Here is a 21,788-nt window from a genome sequence, read left to right as displayed (position 1 = left end):
ACCTAATAAAATTCACTGAAAAATGTATATCTGTACCCGCTCCCAAAATAAATATAAGCGTATAATATAAATATCGGATATATTTTATACTTTTTGGCTAGCGAATTGCAATTAGTTTTGGCCGACCAACCAATCTTGTATTATATCCAAGACCGCGTCTTCTGTACAAGTGTGACTTCCACCATCAAGATCTTAAGGTGACCTGCCTAATGTGCATATACCCAACTAAGACTCCTGAAATCACTGGTATACCAGAGATGTGATGATGCTTGTTATCCATTAAATTAGTAACTCTGCTATGATGAGCAGGTGAAATATGTTTATAAGAGGTGACAAAATGACATTTGGATGGAATACATATATATAAATAGCTGTTTCAGAACCTGTGCTTGAAAATCTTTTTCAGCTCCATGTTATTGGAAAATGGCGATTCGTTCTAATCGATTATGCCATGTTTGTACAACCTGTCTCCACCTTCAGCCTGCGTATAAGTCAATGCTGGAGCTGGTAGTCTTGGGATATTATCTTGTGATCCCATCACTGCTTTTGCGTTCCAATACCAAGGCTGAAGGTAAGGTGAGCAGATCGACGGAGAATATGAAGATGGGTGGAGAATCACTGAACCCCAATCTCTATCACCAATTTTTGCTTCTTTTATTCTTCTTCTAACCAACAGGCTTCCTACATCTTGCTTCTTCATTTCTGATATGCTTCTGACAATTGACATGCAAAGAAGAAGTATGAATACAGCATCTTCTTCAGGTAAAAACTCCACCACCAATAATTTCCAGTTAAGCAGTGCTGTAGCTTTTCCAACCGGATTATCCTCTGAGAACCTAACCACCGTTATGAATCCGTCTTCATCTTTGTCTTCAACTTGCTTTAGCTTTTCTTTTGGCACATTTTCTGTCTCTTCAGTCGAGCCAGATTTATTGACTTCATACTGCATTTGCCGCCCTTCCAATAACTTTACCTGCAGGGATTGTGTTCTTAAGATGATCAATACTCTTTAGCAAGTTGTTGCTGCAATCAAATCAAAGTTTAAATATACTGTACCACTGAATCAGTTGATTGCTGGTTTATGAGGCTGAAACTTAAGCCTGAACTGGATGTTGAGGATTCCGAGCGTACTAGTAGCTCATCTCCAGTTGAAAGGTACCACAGAGAATGCCATCCTTCTGGTGGATCTTTTGGTTTTGCAGTACCTACCACTTTCTCTGTACTAGATGAGAAACACAAGCAAATGACACCACAAATTAGGCAGGAAATCTAGAATGGGAAGCATCCACTGAAAACCAACATGCTCTCCTATGAGTTGGTTACTAACAGATCAAATGTAAATCTTTTTAATTTTCTTTTCTTGATCGTTGAAATGAAGGTTGGACCAGAAGAACAGATACAGGCACATAGGGGGACAGAGGAAATATTACATACCAGGCGCTCTACCTATGGAACCAGCAACATAGGACCAATGACCTTCACGTATTTCTATAATGCGGTCCTCCCATTTTACAGCTGACGGAGTTTCAGCTCCTCTCCTCCAAAAGCCACCTCCAACTCTAGCTTATTGACAAACAAAACACGAGATCAGAAAATTAAACACAAGGATGCATACGATCACTTAGTCAAAATAAATGTGTCCTCGTGTTCTCTACCTAAGTCGAATCACAAAGCATTCCCTGCCTGCATGATCCAGAACAGTGCGAGATAACCATCGACCTTCTTGGGGACGATAATGATTCATTTTCAGAATAACATCAGATATCATGGCACCTGAATCATCTGAAACGCGATCGGGCACACATTTCAACAAGTAGGATGCTTGGACAGGAGGAGTTATTGAGGTAGCTACCCTGACTGTTTGGTCAATTTCTTTTGACAAAGCAAGTGAAGGTGCACGTAGCAAATCATTCCAAAGGAATATGACACTCTCTCTCAGGCTACTTCCTTTAATGCAGCGACCACCACGTCGGCGAGCCTCAAGAACCATTCCTTTCGTTCCAAACTCACAATAGAGATGCAAAGCTTTTCGCCACCTTTGAGACGTAAAGTTGCAGAGTGGTTTATCTATTTTGAGCTCTCTGTGACATCTGACCATCTGAAGACGTAAGAACTCCTTTGATGCATCGCAGCTCAAAGGTTTCATCTTTGATTTTAGCTTCACTGTTAAGCAAACCTGTAATGCAAATCATAGCACAACCAGCCTTTTAATCATCCCTTCCTGATAGCACTGCAACAGTGCAATGCTATTCCCCTCCCCTACCCAAAGAAAAGAAAAAGAAAAAGAAAAGAATAGAAAGGGAAAAAAAACTATAGTCAGATAAACCTGAGACGCTGTTGTTATGGAATTAACCAACTAAAATGGGCTTCTGAAAACTATGTTTGAGCTCAACCTCCATATCATTCGACAGGTAACTAATTAAGTTATGATGTCATATAGTTTTAATCAGGAAATAAGGTTAATTCCTTTGAGAAAGTACGCTCAATTTTTATCATTCAAGTCAATACATCAGAAATCTAGGAACAAATTCTATTACCGAAGAAAAACTCTATCCATGGAACCTAGTCTCTCTCGGTGTGACAGTGATAAAGAAAAATATCAAACAGTACAATTGCTTCATTGAACTGGTCTGCCCCGTGGTCAGACCTCTGAGTAACTATGCTTGAGAAAAGCCAACTATATGCTGCAGTTCTTGGTGGATTGATCATTTATAAGAAAAGCTTATTTCTGATTATGTCATCAACTAGCATAACCAGTGTATTGCCTTCTTCATTACATCAATGATTTTAATCTAACTCACAATAGCCTAAAGAGCAAAGGAAAAGGCAATAAGTTTTATAATCATACATACGGGAGTATGTATTTTGCTGATTTACAGGCAGCAAATTTAGCTCTAGAAAGTACAACAAAAGTTTGTTATTTTAGTAAAAACGGGATTCACAGGATCATATACTAAACTGGTCATAAATCATGTTATATAACAAAAGGATCTTATGTGATATATTCATACGAGACATGTCAACATGCATTTTGATTCCGAAGCATGAATCCCTCACACTTACTTTTGTTTCTGCTAGTTCCAGTTAACCATACATAACACTAAGGGAGGGAAAATACTAGTTCCGAAGCATGAATCCCTCAATTATGAATTCCTTGCATGATTTGGCTCTAGGTGCCAGTTGATTGACACCATAATACGCACCAGATTCACCCAAAGTTTTCCAAAATATCCAGCATTACGACAGAGATTTAATTTATCTAACATTTTGAAAAATTACAGAGAGAAGCGACTTAAGGAAAACCTGTTAGTCCCGCCAATATTGCTGTATTTGTAAATAATAATTTTGGGAAATATAAGTTATCGTAATGAAACAGTAATTAATTCGAGCCCACTGAATTCACAGTGTTTCCTTAAGGAATTTAATCCCCTCCTAGTACCCAAGGTTATGGATTATTTCCTCCCAGGATAGAACGACTCACACACTGGTGTAGCGGTACTTCAAACCCCAGTGTTTCAGCGAACACAAAGTTCGGTAGCAAATCACACTTACAGTTGCTTTGTTTGAAGTTAAAATAATGCAGAACAAAGGAGTAGAAACTCAGAAAATCGTATGGAAATGCTGAGAGGAAGGAGTGCAATGTATAGCCAAAGTTGAGCGTTTTCAGTTTGGTGTATCTTTCTTCAACAGCTGCTGCACATATTTATAGCAGTCAGCTTTGAAGATGAACGACCCTCCACCCTCCATGGTGGAGCATGCACTAGCTTGTTTGTGGAGCAAGCACTTGGCCATGGTGGGAAGAGCATTAGGCGGCTGCTATTGCAGCTGGTGGTCAATACACGGATTGGAACATATCCGTTACAAATGCGGATAATCTTACGTTAATATTTACTATTAACAAATAAATTTGGTCCAAAAAATTAATCAATCGATCGATCATTTGACCAAATCCAAATCCAAATACGAAGCCGAGCAGAGCGAGCGACGACGACGACGGCGCGAGACTTGCTTTCTTCTTAACTCTTTAAGAGTTACAAGAAGAGCAATTATATATATACCCACCAAAAATCTTTTCCTCTTCCAATATGGGACAATGTCTCATTGTCAAGAGGGGGAAACTTAAAATTTTACTCAAAAATTTTATTTTTCTCTCCATTTCCCATTCACCCTCATTTTAAGACTATTTCATCTTAAATAACAAAAACCTCAACAATCCCTCACATGAATGGGGAATGGCTATATTACGGAAGTATGCATGGAAAAACTGTGTGATTTGCAAGCAAGGATTAATCGCATCTGGATAAGTAGGTTTCCCTTTGAACTTTCCGTAGTGAACTTATGTCGGATATACTCGGTCAATCGGTAGATTTGATATCTTTGAACCGTCGATCTTTGGTGTATACCTAGACAAACATAAGTCACACAATCAACCCTTAACCGTCTTTGGTTCTCATTGTTGTGTTCGTTTCAGCCATGAACACCGCCTGGTTTCATAAGTGCGTAGAGAACTGGCCTTACAAAATTCTCCTTGAAGCGGCTAACACTTCACACTTACATAGGTGATTCCTAAACGTGTCATCCTGTAGATACACTATTTGATATACCCCGTATCAAATTTAGAAATCATTAAAAAGCCTTAATGCTTTATCCTTGGTACTGAACATTGTCTCATCACGAGAACGGACTAAAATTTTATTTGACAATGTTGAACCGTCATTAATGACTTTGTTTGATCTCCTTGAACCTAGATCTTGGGATCTCCAGTCTTCTAGGTAGAGTTACCGCCACAATGACTTGTTCTCGGCCATAGCCCCATTCCCCTTGATGATTTCTCAACTACCTCTCTAGTTAGGCCTTTTGTAAGTGGATCCGACACATTATCACTTGACTTTACATAGTCAATCGTGATAATTCCTCTAGAGAGTAATTGCCTAACGGTTTTATGTCTTCGTCGTATATGACGAGATTTACCGTTATACATAACGCTCCCAACCCTTCCAATTGCCGCTTGACTATCACAATGTATGCATATTGGTGCCAACGGTTTGGGCCAAAATGGAATGTCTTCCAAGAAATTCCGGAGCCATTCAACTTCTTCACCGGCTTTATCTAAGGCTATGAATTCAGCCTCCATTGTAGAGCGGGCAATACATGTTTGTTTGGACGACTTCCAAGATACCGCTCCTCCACCAATAGTGAATACATATCCACTCGTGGACTTAGAATCAGTTGAACCGGTGATCCAATTTGCATCACAGTATCCCTCAATCACCGCAGGGAATTTACTGTAGTGCAAGTCAAAGTTCTGGGTATGTTCTAAATATCCCAAAACTCGTTTCATTGCCATCCAATGAGATTGGCCTGGATTGCTCATATATCGACTCAGTTTACTTATAGCACAAGCTATATCTGGTCGTGTACAATTCATGATATATATTAAGCATCCCAACACACGAGCATAATCCAATTGTGATATGCTTTGGCCTTTATTCTTTGCTAATGCAAGATTCACGTCAATTGGAGTCTTTGCAACTTTAAAGCTCAAGTGCTTGAATTTTTCAAGTACTGTCTTAATATAATGAGATTGTGACAATGCCAGACCTTGAGGAGTCTTATGGATCTTAATTCCCAGAATTAAATCAGCAACTCCCAAGTCTTTCATATCAAACTTGCTATTGAGCATACGCTTAGTAGCATTTATGTTGGCAATGTCATTACTCATTATCAGCATATCATCCACATATAGGCAAACAATGACTATGTGATTTGGAACATTTTTAATGTACACACATTTATCACATTCATTTATCTTAAAACCATTTGACAACATTGTTTGGTCAAATTTCGCATGCCATTGTTTGGGTGCTTGTTTTAGTCCGTAAAGAGACTTAACAAGTCTACATACCTTCTTTTCTTTACCTGGAACCACAAACCCTTCAGGTTGTTCCATGTAAATTTCTTCCTCCAACTCTCCATTTAAGAAGGCCGTCTTAACATCCATTTGATGAATTTCAAGACTATACACTGCAGCTAATGCTACTAACATCCGTATGGACGTAATTCTTGTAACTGGAGAGTATGTATCAAAGTAGTCTAGACCTTCTCGTTGTCTATACCCTTTGACTACGAGTTTTGCCTTGAATTTATCAATAGTGCCATCATCTTTGATTTTTCTCTTAAAAATCCATTTAGAACCCAAAGGTTTATTTCCAGGAGGAAGATCAACCAATTCTCATGTATGGTTGTTCAATATGGATTCTATTTCACTATTGACTGCCTCTTTCCAAAACAATGATTCGGAAGAAGTCATAGCTTCTTTAAATGTTTGAGGCTCATTCTCCAATAAGAAAGTCACAAAATCTGGTCCAAATTAAGTAGACGTTCTTTGACGTTTACTACGTCTTGGATCCTCCTGATTACATATACTTTCTTTTGTTTCTTCCCGAGGTCGTTTAGATCCTTCACCAAACGACTCACATTCCTTTTTATACGGATATATATTTTCAAAGAACTCAGCATTATCTGATTCTATAACCGTATTATTATGAATGTCGGGATTTTCTGATTTATGAACCAGAAATCGATATGCTTTACTATTTGTCGCATATCCTATGAAAACACAATCAACGGTTTTCGGTCCTATCTTTACCCTTTTGGGTTTAGGAACTTACACTTTTGCCAAACACCCCCACACTTTAAAATAATTCAAGTTGGGCTTCCTTCCTTTCCATTTTTCATATGGAATGGATTGTGTTTTGCTATGGGGCACTCGATTTAATATTCGATTAGCCGTAAGAATGGCTTCCCCCACAAGTTCTGTGGCAAACCAGAACTTATCAACAACGCGTTCATCATCTCCTTTAATGTGCGATTCTTTCTTTCCGCAATCCCATTAGATTGGGGCGTGTAAGGGGCTGTTGTTTGATGAATAATTCCATATTCTAAACATATTTCTTCAAAAGGAGATTCATATTCACCACCCCTATCACTTCTTATCATTTTTACTTTCTTGTTAAGTTGCGTTTCAACTTCATTTTTGTATTGCCTGAATGCGTCTATTGCTTCATCTTTACTATTCAGTAAGTAAACATAGCAATATCGAGTACCATCGTCAATAAAAGTTATGAAATACTTCTTTCCACCGCGAGATGGTATTGACTTCATGTCACAAATATCTGTGTGAATTAAGTCTAAAGGATTTGAATTCCTTTCAACTGACTTATAAGGATGTTTAACATACTTAGATTCCACACATGTTTGACATTTTGATTTTTCGCATTCAAACTTAGGCAGTACTTCCAAGTTAATCATTTTCCGCAAGGTTTTATAATTGACATGACCCAAACGTACATGCCATAAATCATTTGACTCAAGTAAGTAAGAAGAAGCTGAAATATTATTATTGTTTTCCACAACCATTACATTTAGATTGAAAAGGCCCTCGGTGAGGTAACCTTTTCCTACAAATATTTTCATTCTTACTTATGACAACCTTGTCGGACACAAAAACGCACTTAAAACCGTGCTTAACAAGAAGTCCAGTAGAGACTAAATTCTTTCTCATTTCGGGAACATGAAGGACATTGTTCAAAGTCATGACCTTGCCAGAAGTCATTTTCAGAAATATCTTCCCATATCCTTCAACTTTTGTTGTTGAAGCATTTCCCATATAAACTGTCTCTCCGGGTCCAGCAGGAGCATAAGTAGCAAAAGCTTCTCTAACTGCACAAATATGGCGAGTGGCTCCAGAATCAAACCACCACTGTTTAGGATTTCCCACCAAGTTACATTCAGAAAACATGGCACACAAGTTATCAACATCATCATGTTTTACTACCATGTTTGCTTGACCCCTTTTCTTGTCTTTCTTCGGAGCACGACACTCCGTAGATTTGTGTCCGATTTTCTCACAGTTGTAACAGTTTCCACTGAACCGCTTCTTGCTTGGGTTGTATTTCGGAACAGAAGCCTTCTTACTCTTTTTGTTATCTTCAACAATATTTGCTCCCATTATTGTTGAATTTTCACGGCCTCTCCTTTCAGCAGCTTTATTGTCCTCTTCGATTTTCAACCGAACAATGAGATCTTCAAGGGACATTTCCTTTCGTTTGTGTTTCAAATAATTTTTGAAGTCCTTCCACAACGGAGGCAACTTCTCAATCATTGCTGCTACTTGGAATGCTTCATTGATGACAAGACATTCAGCAAGTAGATCATGAATAATCACTTGTAATTCCTGGACTTGGGTAATAACAGACTTGCTATCTACCATTTTGTAGTCTAAAAATTTTGCGGCAACGAATTTCTTCATCCCGGCATCTTCAGTTTTATATTTCTTTTCAAGCGCATTTCACAATTCTTTTGACGTCTCCACGCCACTGTATACATTATACAGATTATCATCCAGTCCACTAAGAATATAATTCTTGCATAAAAAATCAGAATGCTTCCGCGCTTCAATCACGACAAAGCGTTCATTCGCTGGAGTTTTATCTGGCAGATCAGGAACATCTTCCTTGATGAACTTCTGTAGACATAACGTAGTTAAGTAGAAGAACATTTTCTGCTGCCAGCCTTTGAAATCAATCCCGGAAAATTTTTCGGGTTTTTCTGCCGGTGCCAACGCGGTGTTCGGCTTGTCGATGCGTTGGCAGTCACCGTCGGAACAGCTTGGTTTTCGCTTTCAGTTGTCATTTTTTCTGTAAAAGAATGACACAAACAAACGTTTAATAAACGTTTTCAAACTGGAGTAAAAATCACGTAGATTTTAATCTCCAACAAAACGCCACGAAGGCTTTACTCTCCAAAACGGGAGTACACAAAACCACAAAGGTTTTAGTTTGCAGAATAATAAGAATAACACAAATACAGAAATAAATATTAAATTCCTTAAGATTGTTAGTCCCGCCAATATTGCTGTATTTGTAAATAATAATTCTGGGAAATATAAGTTATCGTAATGAAACAGTAATTTATTCGAGCCCACTGAATTCACAGTGTTTCCTTAAAGAATTTAATCTCCTCCTAGTACCCAAGGTTATGGATTATTTCCTCCCAGGATAGAACGAATCACACACTGGTGTAGCGGTACTTCAAACCCCAGTGTTTCAGCGAACACAAAGTTCGGTAGCAAATCACACTTACAGTTGCTTTGTTTGAAGTTAAAACAATGCAGAACAAAGGAGTAGAAACTCAGAAAATCGTATGGAAATGCTGAGAGGAAGGAGTGCAATGTATAGCCAAGTTGAACGTTTTCAGTTTGGTGTGTCTTTCTTCAACAGTTGCTGCACATATTTATAGCAGTCAGCTTTGAAGATGAACGACCCTCCACCCTCCATGGTGGAGCATGCACTAGCTTGTTTGTGGAGCAAGCACTTGGCCATGGTGGGAAGAGCATTAGGCGGCTGCTATTGCAGCTGGTGGTCAATACACGGATTGGAACATATCCGTTACAAATGCGGATAATCTTACGTTAATATTTACTATTAACAAATAAATTTGGTCCAAAAAATTAATCAATCAATCGATCCGAGCGAGCGACGACGACGCGAGACTTGCTTTCTTCTTAACTCTTTAAGAGCTACAAGAAGAGCAATTATATATATACCCACCAAAAATCTTTTCCTCTTTCAATATGGGACAATGTCTCATTGTCAAGAGGGGGAAACTTAAAATTTTACTCAAAAATTTTATTTTTCCTTCCATTTCCCATTCACTCTCATTTTAAGACTATTTCATCTTAAATAACAAAAACCTCAACAAAACCTCCAACTGCTTTTCCTATTTTTGGAAGAGTTTCAGTTCATATGACAAGCATCTGCAAACATTGCTTTGATATGCAACTACTAAGCCAAGGAAAGCCGTAAAAGACTGTTGCTTTTTGTTAATATATATCTTACAACTTTTACTTCTCACTCTAACGTAAGTGCAGCTAACTAATTGCTTTAGCACCTTCCTCTAACATACTTCTGAAAATTCATCTTTACCCCTTTATATAACTTTATCTAGGATAACCACTATCATTGTATAAACTTGACAAATGATAAGAAGGCATGGATAGAATAAAGACCTATCTACTGATGTGTACGTAAAGATAACCCCCCAACGAAAAGCATGAAAAAATAAAATAAATGGCAGAAGTAGAGAAAAGAAAGGAAAAGTAAGAGTGATCCAAAAAAGAAACATCAATAATTAAATGTGACCTAATAAGATGATGATAGGGTACCAACTTGGACATAAACTAATATACCTTTATAAGTCCTCCTTCAGTTTTTTATTACAACTGCAACTATTGAAAAGAGGAAGAAATGATAAAAGCTAGCACAGACCAATCAAACAGTCAATATTAGGATACCCTACACTCCCGTGACTGCATTCTAACATGTCTTCATTTTAATATTGTCAAGTGGGAAATTACAAAGCGTGAAAGCAAAAGATCCAACTCACCTCAAGCAAGAATCGCGGTAACATGGATGAGTATTTTGCATTGGCATCAGTATCTGTGATTTCCCAGTGGATAGGTGTCTTGACCTCAACAGCATTTCCAATGGACAAACCACCAGCTTTCTCATATGGCTGATCATATATTCTTTCCCATACTTTCTTTGTGTTCTCAATTCCTTCTTCCTTCACAACCTCCCATGGTCCTGCTACTTTTCTCATTTCCTCCTCCAACCCCTTTGTGTCCAATGCGTACGCACTAGGATAACTCTGATTAATCAATTCATAAAAACCGAAAAAATTGCATAAGCATCAATACACCACAGTCATTAGACAATAAACATATCTCAACTTGATGAAATCATACATTCAAATTAATATTTAAGTAAACAAATAGTACAAGATCCACGTGGATTATGACATCAAGGTTATGACAAACACTACAGAAATCTCGACACCATACTACCTAAAAGCTGAATAATTTGACACTGTACTATCTAATTGAATAAGTAGTATTAAGTATTTTATTCTCAGAGCAATATTAAAATCAGAAATCTTTTTCTAGCAATGTGTGATGGCCAATGAAAATTGAGCAAGTTGATGCCTAAAGGATCTGATCTATGTAATAAATTAATGATCTTTTTGGCCTTTTTTTTAGATAGTGACTCAATAAAGTATTTTCTGAGAATAACAATTAACCCAAAGTTTATTAATCGATTATGAATTATTTAACTTATCTTAAGAAGCCATGCTCAAAGTCCTAACTGCTTCACCAAAAGTAAATGGATATGGAAATTAAAGATTTCTCTATAGAACAAAGAAGTGAACCATTAGACAAAAACTTTAATATGTAAATTTCAAAGAAAGACACTTACTTGATGAGTTAGCCACATTAGAAGAATATCTGAAGTAGGGACCAAAATAGAGCAACTATCTGCAAATCTATGCATCATATACAGAAAGCCCTTATACCGTTGTCGAGCTGCTATCAGATAAACAATCTCTGAATAGTAGGGCTCAGAAAATTTGGTGTATAAATGTCTCTGTTTGGATACTTCATTTAGAAGATCTTCGTGAAGAATGGAGACAAAGTTCTGTAAATTGGAGTCAGATTCATTTTCAAAAGGCTCAGTTGGGTATCTTTGAACCCAAATTTCTTTGCATCTGTTTAATGCATACTCTTCATTTTCTTCATTAACTATAGTTGCTTTTCCAATGAGTTTACAGAACCTTGATTCACAATATTGCCTGTAACTGACCTGAAATTAAAATATCCAAATATGCTTTAGCATTAATTAGAACTATTAATACACAGTTTTAGTAGTGCATTTTGAAGCTCTACTTTCAGTTTAATTTAAGAGGAAGTGCAAGGAAGAGCTTACGTGTATGTAACTTTACTCTTTCCTAAACTAGAAGCTCAAACTTCATATGGTAGAACTAACTTTAATGTATAAATATAACACTTTTTTGTCCAATATTTTCTGAGAATCAAGTAAAAGAGTAGTACTATTTTCACTGTAATAGTATATCTTACCGAATTTAAGGTGTGACAGTACCAAACCCATTCAATATCAAGAGGAGGGAGAATCATTGGAGGTGTTGACCCATTAGCAAGATCAGAAATCAATGGCATCCATAACTTATCATACCTGCAAATAAGAACAAAACTCACTAAGATTTCCAATATCACTCACATGAACAAGAGACCAGCATCCATATGAAATTACAGAGCATTAAGCATAAGGAAGTAATTAATGTAATAACCTTCTAATAGATTCAAGAATGGTGGGTTTCTCGTGAAGCCAATGAGACTCAGATACAAGTCTCAAGAACCCAAGATTTCGTCTGGAAGCAGCAACAAGATCAACACTTAACCGCACAGTTTCTTCCTCAGATATCTTACTTAGGCTTCTCATGGAACCATCATCCCAAGTTGACATTCTTGTATTTTCAAGACTCTGCACTGCACCCAAATAGTGACTTGAAACATGTAATACAAGAAAGTTTAGGAGCGGACGGGATTTTTCTTAAAAAGGCATGTTCTTTTAGCTGAAGAAGGACAAGGCTCTTGTTGATCCTCAAATATACAAATGGAAAGACGTTAAATTAGGGGTTCATTCCGTTTGGATCGGTTTTTTATTAAAATGAAATCAAACTAAATAAGTGGGTTCTTCAAATATTGAAACCAAACCAAACCAATTAAGTCGATTTTTTATCGATTTGATTTTTGTTGGTTTTTCGATTTTTTCTGTTATTTATCAGTTTTTTTCTTAAATATAAGACATACACTACCAAACACATATTCTGCAGATTATATTTTCAATGTAACCCTATCAAACCAATTGCTCTTTGAGAAATCTATCATTTATCAAGATATATTAATAATAATTGAATCAACTAGTGATGAATAATTTAAGTACTCAATTAAAAATTGATTATTTTAACATGAAATAAATTTTTATTATATTTAGCAAAAGAAAACTACCAATCAAACTAGAATGTAAATGCAAAGAATTAGATTATTATAATAGCAAAAAACTAAACTAAAAATATAAACGACTAATATGTACCATAAAATTTTAGAAACTTTATATATATATATATATATATATATATATATATATGTATATATGTGTGTGTGTGTGTTATAATAAATTTAAACAGCTACTTCTATAGTCGGTTTGGTTCGGTTTTTTCGATTATTTTTTTATTAAAATCAAAACTAAATTAAATTTGATCGTTTTTTAAAATTCAAAATCAAAATCAAACTAAACCTAAAAAGTATCAAATTTTTTGATCGGTTGAATTAAAATCGGGTTTTTATGAACAACCCTGGTGTCAAAGTATGTTTTTAGTCTATGGGGACATGAGAAAAGTAGACACGTGGAACGTAAGCTTTGTACTTTTCAGGTGCGATCTACTGTTCTTTTGATTTAGTACTACATAACTTAATTTGTAATATTGCCTAATGGCCTTTTTGGATGCTTTATTATGTTGACATCCTCCCAATTTATGATATCTTCAAATTAAACTCTTTTCTAAATTCGGTTTTATCTACTTTTGTTAAATTGGAAGTAAAAAATTTCGCATCCAGTGAGTTTGGCTTAGCTGGATTTTATTGAAACAAAACGGTAGCTTGTTTGGCCAAACTTCTAAAATCAGTTTATGTTTGACTAATTAATTTGAAAAGTATTTCTACGCAGCAATTAGTATTTGCAGCAAAAAGTATTTCAAAAGTGCTTATAGGAAAAAATTAATTTTTTTTGCTTCTCCAAAATTGGTACTACTTCTACTCAAAAGTATTTTTTCATCTAAAAACTTGGCCAAAGATTTTAACTTTAAAAAAAAATTAAAAAAAATATTTTTGACCTTGGAAAAGTTTGGCCAAACAAACAATAAGCCTCCAAGATTTGACTCGTCCACAATTTTTGATTTTCCACTAATGCAAACTAAAAGGAAGGAAAATGATAGAAAGAAAACGATAGGAATAGTAGTTGAACTTGGTAGTGACAACCAATGATGAGAGGCAGAGGCGGACCTACACCAGTCCTTGAGGGGTCACGTGAACCTGTTAATTTCAACAAAAACCATGTATATATATTCTATGTATAGCTGTATATACTTTGGGGACCCCTTAAATATTTTTCTTGGCCCCCTCATTAACGAAATTACACCTGGAGCAATGGTCTGCCTCTAAGCATAAGCTCTGCTTCTTGTCATACGATGCGGGTTCGAAACCAGCCTTTTACTTTCTTTTTTTAAGTTTCTTTTACTTCTTATAACTGGAATTATATACTAGTGCAATAGTACTATTTATTAGTCACTAGCCAACAGTTCACTAATTTATAATTTTTTTATTTCACCCTTTCTCAATTCAATTATATTTTAAATTTTTAATAGTTATAGATAATAGTCAATACCCCAATCAAAAGCCCCAAATGTCAATTCCTTAAAGACTAAACCCTTCTCCAGTTCTTCACTTCTTCGGTTCTTCCTCAATCAAAAATCAAAGCTCGCCTCCCATTAACTCATCTCTTAGGCCGTCACTTCTCACTTCAAAATAGAGAACCCTTCTTCTTCAATCTCAATTCCTCTCATAAAATATAATTAAATTATGCAACATAGCTAGAATTTACAAGTAAATGTTAGTGAAGATATCAAGTGGTCCTTTTGTAGAGTTGTAGTATTAGTATTCAATAAGTTGTATTTGTTTTATTCTTGATAAAAGGGGTGTGATTGCTCTATTTATATTGTATTTGTTTGTATTCTTGATAGACTCTTAAATTTATTGGACTCGTTTTTTGTAGGAAGTTCTTGTTCTTATGAATTGAGATGGACGTATTTTTGACGAAGTTTAATTCTTCTCAATCAAGTTCTACTCTTAGAAACAATTCCTCTCATCTTATAGATGAGTTTGATGAGAAATTACTCAATCCCGATCCTGGAGAGAGAGTACCCATTGATAAATATAGTCCTAGAATACGGGATGAAGTAAGAAGACACTACATTCAAAATGGACCTTGCAAACCGGTTGATTATAAGTTTCCTAAAACTTTATTCAGGAATAAAATGCATAAATTTAGTCCAGGTTGGTTTAAAAATTCGTATTCTAGATGGTTGGAATATAGTGTGAAGAAAGATGTCGCATTTTATTTATGTTGTTATTTATTCAAAAATGATAATGTTCATGGAAGCACGGGTGACTCTTTCACAAAAACGGGCTTTAAGGCTTGGAATAAAGCTTCGGAAAGACTTGCTTTACATGTTGGTCAAGTAAATAGCCTCCACCACAAGTATTTCAACAAGATGTTAGACTTATCAAATCAATCCCAATCAATTCAAGTTGCTTTTGATAAGCAATCTGAGAAACAAAGAAATGAGCACCGAATTCGTTTAAATGCATCAATCGATGTTGCAAGGTTCCTCTTGTACTTTGAATTGTCTTTTAGAGGTCACGATGAAAGTGATTCTTCAAAAAACAAAGGCCTTTTTCTAGGGCTTTTGGAATAGCTTGCAAAGAGGCTCCCTCAAGTGGATAGATTCATATTGAAACATGCTCCAAAAAATGATATGATGACTTCGCCAAAAATTCAAAAGGACATTGTGAGTGCTTGTGCACAAGAAACCGTGAAAGCTATAATCAATGATTTAGATGAGAATTATTTCGGGATATTAGTTGACGAGTCCAAGGATATTTCATACCATGAACAAATGGCCCTTGCTTTGCGGTATGTTGACAAAAAAGGCTAAGTGAACGAGTCATTTATTGGTCTTGTTCGTGTTGGTGATACCTCTGCAAAATCATTGAAGGAAGCAATACTTTCTTTGCTTATGAAATACTCATTAAGTCCATCCAAAATACGTGGACAAGGATATGATGGAGCTAGTAATATGCAAGGAAAAATGAATGGTCTTAAATCTTTAATTTTGCAAGAAACTCCTTCAGCGCATTGGTTTCATTGTTTTGCTCATCAATTACAGTTGACGGTTGTAGCAGTTGCTAAAAAACATAAGGAGGTGAAAACTTTCTTTGCTATAGTTGCTAATGTGTTGAATGTGATTGGAATATCCTTTAAACGTAGAGATAAACTTCGGGACCATCAAGCAGAATTATTGGAGCAGTTGCTAGAGAGTGGTGAAGTTCAAAGTGGGAAAGGATTAAATCAAGAACGAGGGCTTCAAAGGCCAGGTGACACTCGTTGGGGATCACATTGTAAAACATTAGATAACTTTGTTGTTTTGTTTGCATCTATTGTTCATGTGCTTGGGGTGATTGAATATGAAGGTTCTGAGGCTAATGATAGATTGCAAGCAGAAGCCTTTTTGAGTAAAATCAATTCATTTAAATTTGTGTTCATGCTTCACTTGATGTTAAAGGTATTGTTGATGTCGAACGAGCTGAGTAAAGCTTTACAGAAGAAAGAGCAAGATATTGTCAATGCCATGATATTTCTTAACCTTACAAAGGATAGGTTACAATAAATGAGAAATGAAGGATGGAAATCATTAATGGATGAAGTCTCTTTGTTTTGTGCTAAACATGACATTTTGGTGCCCAATATGGAAGAATTCTATATTCCTGGAAAGTCGAAGCGTAGGCCTTCTAGTGTTACTTACTCATATCACTTACGTGTTGAGCTTTTTTACACATTAATTGATTTGCAACTTCAGGAGCTTAACAATCATTTTGATGTTGTTAATGGTAACTTGCTTCTTGGTATGGCTAGCTTGAATCCAACTAATTCGTTTGCTAATTTTGATAAGGAAAGAATAATGACATTGGCCAAGTATTATCCAAATGAGTTTGGTGAATTGAAGCTTCGAGATCTTAGTCACCAACTTGACACTTTTATATTGCACATGAAACATGGTTACCCTAGATTCTCGGATTTGAAAGGAATTGGTGATTTGGCAAAAGTGTTGGTTAAAGCAAATCTTGTGGAGGCATATTCACTTGTTTATTTACTTGTAAAGTTGACTCTAATTTTATCTGTCGCGACTGCAACGGTAGAAAGAGCATTCTCATCCATGAAGTACATCAAAGATGAATTGCGTAGTAGTATTGGTGATGCATTTTTAAATGATTGTTTAGTTTGTTACTTTGAAAAAGAAATATTTGCAAATGTAAGCAATGATGCTATGATTGACCGTTTTCAGAGTATGAGAACGTGTCGAGTTCAAGTATAAGTGGATGATGTACTTTTGTAATATTATTATCTTTAATATTGAAGTTTGTATTTTGATTTAAGTTGTGCCTTCTTTAGTTCTCTTTTTGGGACAATAGTAGATTATTATTTATGTGTCGCGAATTGCTATTAAGGCCACTAAGCTTGTTTTATATTTTAAAGTTTATTCCAGTTTAGTTCGTGTGTGCGCAAGGATGTGCAATAATTTTTTTTTTGGAATACTTATTTTAAAATTTGTGTTCGTAGGTCAATTTGGGAGTATGATGAAGTTGGAGCTTGTGTTCGCGGGTCAATTGGGGAGTCTGATGAAATCAAAGCGTAAGCTCTTTTTACTTTATTGTAATTTTTTGCTTAGCAAGTTTATATTATATAGTGAAATATGCTACTTATTTACTGGTCTATCCTAGAGTTTATATGTATTTTTTTATTGGCTAATAAAGTTTTGGGTAATACACTCTAATGATAATGGTGCCCCCCGTCATACTCAAATCCTGGGTCCGCCTCTGAATATCAATATGGGCTCACAACAGATGACATCTGCTTTTGTTTAAATCTTTATCTAAATAAATACAATACTAAAATCAAGTCAATAAACAACAATCAAGATACAAAAGCTATAAAACTTGATCAAACACTCAAGAACACACTCACATATTCATAAAGATATATATAGTGCAGATTTATCATGTAATGAGCAGCAATTGGTTTAAAATTTTGGATTCAAGAATCTCTAGTAAAGGTATTCTTGGTGAACCCCAAATCTATTATTCAAATAATTTTGTTTAGGTTGAGCTTCTATTTTCTCTAAAATTTAGTGGTCTCTTAATTTTTTGCTATTTAACTTTAAGAATGGCTTCTCTTTCTATTTTTCAGACGCTCCAAATTATTTAAGAATGGTTGTTTAAGAATGACTGTCTCCATATTTTTCAATTTATGTTTAAGTTTCTGATTCTTGATATACAAAAAGAAGTCAATTAAGTATTTTGAGAAGCAATTTCAATTATACTGTGCTAGCAACGAACACTATATTTAAAGGTTAGTGAAAATATCAAGTATTAAAATATACTTAGATTATGCAACATAGCTAGAATTTATAAGTAAATGTTAGTGAAGATATCAAGTGGTCCTTTTGTAGAGTTATAGTATTAGTATTCAATAAGTTGTATTTGTTTTATTCTTGATTAAAGGGGTGTGATTGCTCTATTTATATTGTGTTTGTTTGTATTCTTGATAGACTCTTAAATTTATTGGACTCGTTTTTTGTAGGAAATTCTTGTTCTTATGAATTGAGATGGACGTATTTTTGACGAAGTTTAATTCTTCTCAACCAAGTTCTACTCTTAGAAACAATTCCTCTCATCTTATAGATGAGTTTGATGAGAAATTACTCAATCCCGATCCTGGAGAGATGAGTTTGAAGTTTGTATTTTGATTTAAGTTGTGCCTTCTTTAGTTCTCTTTTTGGGACAATAGTAGATTATTGTTTGTATGTCGCGAATTGCTATTAAGGCCACTAAGGCCACTAAGTTTGTTTTACATTTTAAAGTTTATTCCAGTTTAGTTCATGTGTGCGCAAGGATGTGCAATAATATTTTTTTTGGAATACTTATTTTAAAATTTGTGCTCGTAGGTCAATTTGGGAGTATGATGAAGTTGGAGCTTGTGTTCGCGGGTCAATTGGGGAGTCTGATGAAATCAAAGCGTAAGCTCTTTTTACTTTATTGTAGTTTTTTGCTTAGTAAGTTTATATTATATAGTGGAATATGCTACTTATTTACTGGTCTATCCTAGAGTTTAAATGTATTCTTTTACTGGCTAATAAAATTTTGGGTAATACACTCTAATGATAATGGCGCCCCCATCATACTCAAATACTGGGTTCGTCTCTGATGAGAGGGAGCTCGTGGAGCTGAAGCCCTAATATTCCACAGTCATCTTTCCTTGATAGTGAACAGAAAAGAAAGAAGAAAGAAGGAGACAGAAAAGAAAATTGGAAATTTCAACGGTGGCTTGTAGTTTCTTACTTAGCTTTAGTACTATTTAGCATGGCATAATTCCTTAATAGTAGCAACTTATGCACGTTTAGCAAAGAAAACTACATCAACAACAACAACTCGGTAAAATTTCATTAATGGAGTCTGGGGAGGGTAGTGTGTACGCAGACCTTACCCCTACCCTGAAAGAGTAGAGAGGTTGTTTCCGAAAGACCCTCGGCTCAAGAAAACAAAAAGACAAAAGGACAAAAGGAACAATGTTAGTAACACCACATCAATCATAGGAAAAATAGGAACACCATGAAATCCAAAAGAAAGATGCAAATCAAAGGGAGACAATATTAATATCACCACAGCAATCATAAGAAAAGTAGAAATACCATGAAATCCAGAAGAAAGATGCAAAGCAAAAGCGATAACTAGTAAATAGGACCTGCATTGAAAAGCGAAATAGTAAGACACGACATTGCCACTAGCTATCTTAGACAAAAACCCTACATGGCTAGTCCCACAATGGTATGAAGTAAGGCACGACTCAACTACCTCCTAACCTACAACCCTAATACTCGACCTCCACATCTTCCTATCAAGTATCATATCCTCGAAAATCTGGAGCCTCGCCATATCTTGCCTGATCACCTCTCCCCAATACTTCTTAGGCCGCCCTCTACCTCTTCTCGTGCCCTCCACAACCAGCCGCTCACACCTCCGTACCGGAGCATCTGGGCTTCTCCTCTGAACATGTCCGAACCATCTAAGCCTCGCTTCCCGCATCTTGTCATCAATAGGTGCCACGTGCACCTTCTCCCGAATATCGTCATTCCTAATCTTATCTACGTTTAGCAAAGAAAGAGGAAAATAATTATCGAATAATTGATGTTTGTTTCTTTGGCGAGGGAAATAACATTTAATACGTAAGATTTTCGCTTAATCATTTGCATACAAAAAAATTGATTGTTTTTTACTAGAACTAGAAAATTAGGTATGCTAGATATATTAAGATAAAGAGGATGTTTGGGTGAAGCTTAAAAAGGTGGTTTAAAAGCAAAATCCTCCACAATCAGAACAAGAGGAGCGTATGTACGTAAGTTAGGGGTGTTCGTCGGTCGGTACAGTACGGTATTTAGATATTTCGGTTCAGTATTTTTGATATTTGGTTTCTTAAAATATTATACCAATACCGTACCTAATTAAATTCGGTATGGTTCAGTTTTTCTCCTTTCGATTTCGGTTTATTCGGTTCAGTAACTTCGGTTTATTCGATTTGAATATTAATTAGTGCATAGAGTCATAGATTGTAATATTCTTTATTAAAGTACTCAAAAGTACAAAACTAAAAATGTTAGTTGATAAAAGTTGTCCAAAATTAGCAAATATCAACCTAGAGAGACAAAAATGTACATAAAAGAATAAATTTGATCAATAAAAATGTCATGTTACTTGCTTAGAGTTAATTGATGAACTTAGACAATAAAGGAAAGTAAAATTTTAGATTTTTTATATTTATATTATAATTAATAATATATCTATTGTGTAATGTAATTTATATTTCGGTATGATATCGGTATTTCGGTATTTTATTTTAAAATACCAAATACCATACCTAATACCAATTTCTTTTTAAAACAGAAACCAAATACCATACCGAATACCAAAATATCAAATTCTAAATACCAAAATTTTCGATTTTGGTACGGTAATTCGGTATTTACCAAATTATCCACAATCCTAATGTAAGGAGTCCGGAACCAAAATGTGATTCTTTTGAACTCAAAGAACTAAAATATGTGAAAAAAAATATAGAGACCAAAATATGTATAACGCCCTTTTAAAGGGCGCTATACCTTAACGGTCGTTTGCCCGTTAAGGTATAGCACCCTTTTAAAAGGCGCTATATATATAACGCCTTTCCTTACCGCGCTATACATATTATGTGAGCCCACCAATAATTATTCTGGGCTTAACTGACATAACAATAATTCAACTGGGTATAATGCCCTTATTTAAAGCGCTATACCTACCAAAATTGTAACCCCGAATTGGTTTTTGCCTTATTTAAAGAGGTTAAAGATTTTCTAAAAATTCATTTACAAATAGTCTCAAGTTTTCTAAAATATTTCTTCGTTAAGTTATTTTGCATTTTGTCATAATGTCTGAAGAACGAAGAATAAGGGATTCATTATATTGGGGGGGTGAGGTTGTGGTTGCGAATAACTCAGTAACCTATAGTATATCTCCACAGTGTCATGTTAAGTTGTCACTTATAATGGAGTACGATACTGTAACGACCCGACCGATCGTTTTGATCCCTAGCACGTCGTTCAGCGATTTGAGGCCCTGAGAAGCTTCACTTCAGGTATTATGACTTGTACGTGTGGTCGGAATTGAATTTCGAAAAATCCGGAGTTGGTTTAGAAAGAAACTTCTCGTTTCGGAAGCTTTAAGTTGGAAGAATTTACTAAGGTGTGATTTTTGAGTAAACAGCGTCGAAATCGGGATTTGAAGGTTCCAACAGGTTCGTATGATGATTTTGGACTTGGCGTATGTTCAGATCAGGTTTTGGATGACCCGGGAGTATTTCGGTGCCTATTGTGGAAGTTGGCATTTTTGGAAGGATTTCATAAATTTGGGTTGAAGTGAATCTCAATGCTATCAATGTCCATTTGGA

The 21,788-nt window shown here is 35.5% G+C and overlaps 2 protein-coding genes and 1 pseudogene across 3 annotated transcripts; 2 read left to right on the top strand and 1 right to left on the bottom strand.

Moving 5' to 3' along the window:
- Nucleotides 1-249: 249 nt before the first annotated feature.
- On the bottom strand, nucleotides 250-12,540 carry LOC104090912 (glycine-rich domain-containing protein 1). Of its 2 annotated transcripts, XM_070180106.1 has the most exons (8): nucleotides 12,205-12,538; nucleotides 11,975-12,089; nucleotides 11,316-11,699; nucleotides 10,447-10,710; nucleotides 1,656-2,176; nucleotides 1,435-1,559; nucleotides 1,057-1,217; nucleotides 250-973 (listed from the first exon to the last, which is right to left on the bottom strand). In XM_070180106.1, exons 1-8 carry the CDS (start codon nucleotides 12,378-12,380, stop codon nucleotides 437-439), a joined length of 2,283 nt encoding a protein of 760 aa, XP_070036207.1. In that variant the 5' UTR covers nucleotides 12,381-12,538; the 3' UTR covers nucleotides 250-436. The 2 variants fall into 2 exon arrangements, with proteins under 2 accessions (XP_070036207.1, XP_070036209.1); XM_070180108.1 differs by lacking the exon at nucleotides 250-973 and having other exon boundaries at nucleotides 1,063-1,222; nucleotides 12,205-12,540.
- Nucleotides 12,541-14,772: 2,232 nt separating this feature from the next.
- LOC138905137 (uncharacterized) lies at nucleotides 14,773-15,450 on the top strand. The gene has a single exon (XM_070193645.1). It carries the CDS (start codon nucleotides 14,773-14,775, stop codon nucleotides 15,448-15,450), a length of 678 nt encoding a protein of 225 aa, XP_070049746.1.
- Nucleotides 15,451-15,513: 63 nt separating this feature from the next.
- Nucleotides 15,514-17,127, top strand: LOC104121028 (uncharacterized; annotated as a pseudogene).
- Nucleotides 17,128-21,788: the final 4,661 nt, after the last annotated feature.

The sequence above is a fragment of the Nicotiana tomentosiformis genome, chromosome 1 (genome assembly GCF_000390325.3).
Source record: "Nicotiana tomentosiformis chromosome 1, ASM39032v3, whole genome shotgun sequence".
NCBI lineage: Eukaryota > Viridiplantae > Streptophyta > Magnoliopsida > Solanales > Solanaceae > Nicotiana > Nicotiana tomentosiformis.
This window is presented reverse-complemented; position numbering and strand designations above follow the sequence as displayed.